Here is a 1,706-nt window from a genome sequence, read left to right as displayed (position 1 = left end):
TGTGTGTGTGTTGCATAATTAAAGGTAAAAATGTAACAACTAAAATATAACAACTAAAAGTGTAACAACACATTTATTGCTGTATTTTATTTCCTGTTACATTTCAGTTTTGAAAAAAAAGCAAAACATCATGATTATCCATCCTCCTTCTACATATGTAAAATACAACACAAAATAACTTTTTTCCAAATCAACTGCAATGTTATTAATATGCACATGTATGATACGTTACATTTTCTTTTCTGTTAGATATAACCTTTATAACCAATTTCATGTATTTATTGCACTAGTCCTTTATCACATAAAATGAAAAATAACGCATATAATCATAAATGTTAAAATAGAAAGCTAAATATTTTCCATTTGATTATGGGTAATTTCCTGCTACACATATCTTTTACTGACAAATATATTTCTATAATTATCCCATTTATCCTAATATTCAACATTAAAATGTTGCTCTAATCAGAATAAAGGTGATTTTTATTGTTCCTTTTGCATCTAGCTGTTTCTCCATCAGATGTACGGTTTAGTGTTAATAAAACAAATAATCTGGTAATTAAAAGTAAAAAAAGAAAACAGTTTGGAATTCAGCAAGTCTTATAAAATGAAAAACTGAAACAGCTTTAAAGGTCAAAGAGACTTTATTTACAAGTGACCTATTTACATTTTCAGGCAGTAAACTGACCACTGAAAAGAAAAACGAATGTTTGTACAGCTTTGGTATTTAAATACATTCCTTTTAAGACTTCGCTTTGCAAAAACAATGAATGAATCAGCCCTTGTAGAGGAGAGACTACCATAATACACACATGGTTTGTATTAAATAATATTTTAATCTGGAACAGTTTATAGAAAAAGAAAAAAAAAACAACTAAAAACCTGATTTACTGGAAAACATGATTCTTTAAGTAGAACTTAAGTCATTTATTTAAAATGAAGAACAATGATATAAATTAAATCACAAACATGAAACAAGTAGCATAAAAAAGCTTCTTTTTTAAAAAAAATCCAGTTATTTGCACAGTGATGCAGTCCTACATTATTTAAACAAAATGTGTGCAAACATATTTCACAGATGGCTCTCTGCGCTCGGTCGCCAGCCTCGTCCTCATCTTGGACAGACGCTGTGGTCCGTCATTAGCTTCTCCATCCTTTTGATCTTGCGCTTGTTTTTCGGCATGGGTTTGTCGTACATGCCGTTTCGAAGCAGATGCTCTTTGCTGTGGTGGACCTGAGCGCCGTGCTGCAGCTGGAAGGAGCACAGGGCTTTCAGAGGCCTCAGTAATATCTGAGAATGAAAAAAATATATATATTTAATTTTTTTTTTTTTTTTTAGAAAGAAAAGGAAATATTAGCTCAGTTATCAACTGACTCACCTCTTGGATCTCATCGTTCTGCTCTAGGACCGACAAGGCCACGGCGGCGCATTCCAGCGTGGACAGACAGATGTTGGATGGCTGAGTCCGGATCACGTACTGGCTCGACAGATTCCTGTTAAGCTGGACCTGATCAATCAAAGCAGAAGGAATCAATACAGTTGCCAATAGCCCTGTTGTAATGCGAATTAAAAACACACTCCTTAATGAAATGCAATTACCTCTGTAAAGTAGTTTCACATTGCATATTAATGCCAGCAAAATCAGATTTATAATTCATGATATGACCACTGACAGAACAGCCTGTTGTAAAAGCAATGAACTATA

At 33.2% G+C, this 1,706-nt stretch overlaps 1 protein-coding gene across 1 annotated transcript in view; it reads right to left on the bottom strand.

Annotated features, from left to right (window-relative positions):
- Nucleotides 1-628: 628 nt before the first annotated feature.
- The window catches only part of dtwd2 (DTW domain containing 2), a 3,448-nt gene continuing 2,370 nt past the window's right edge, over nucleotides 629-1,706 (bottom strand). The window contains exons 5-6 of the mRNA XM_008423431.2: nucleotides 1,380-1,508; nucleotides 629-1,291 (exon numbers count right to left, since the gene is read on the bottom strand). Coding sequence (XP_008421653.1) covers nucleotides 1,112-1,291; nucleotides 1,380-1,508 — 309 coding nt within the window. The 3' untranslated portion in view covers nucleotides 629-1,111. The remainder of the gene's footprint in view (nucleotides 1,292-1,379; nucleotides 1,509-1,706) is intronic.

Source organism: Poecilia reticulata, linkage group LG12 (genome assembly GCF_000633615.1).
Source record: "Poecilia reticulata strain Guanapo linkage group LG12, Guppy_female_1.0+MT, whole genome shotgun sequence".
NCBI classification, from domain to species: domain Eukaryota; kingdom Metazoa; phylum Chordata; class Actinopteri; order Cyprinodontiformes; family Poeciliidae; genus Poecilia; species Poecilia reticulata.
Note: the sequence above shows the minus strand (reverse complement) of the source record. Positions and strands in the feature narration are given on the sequence as shown.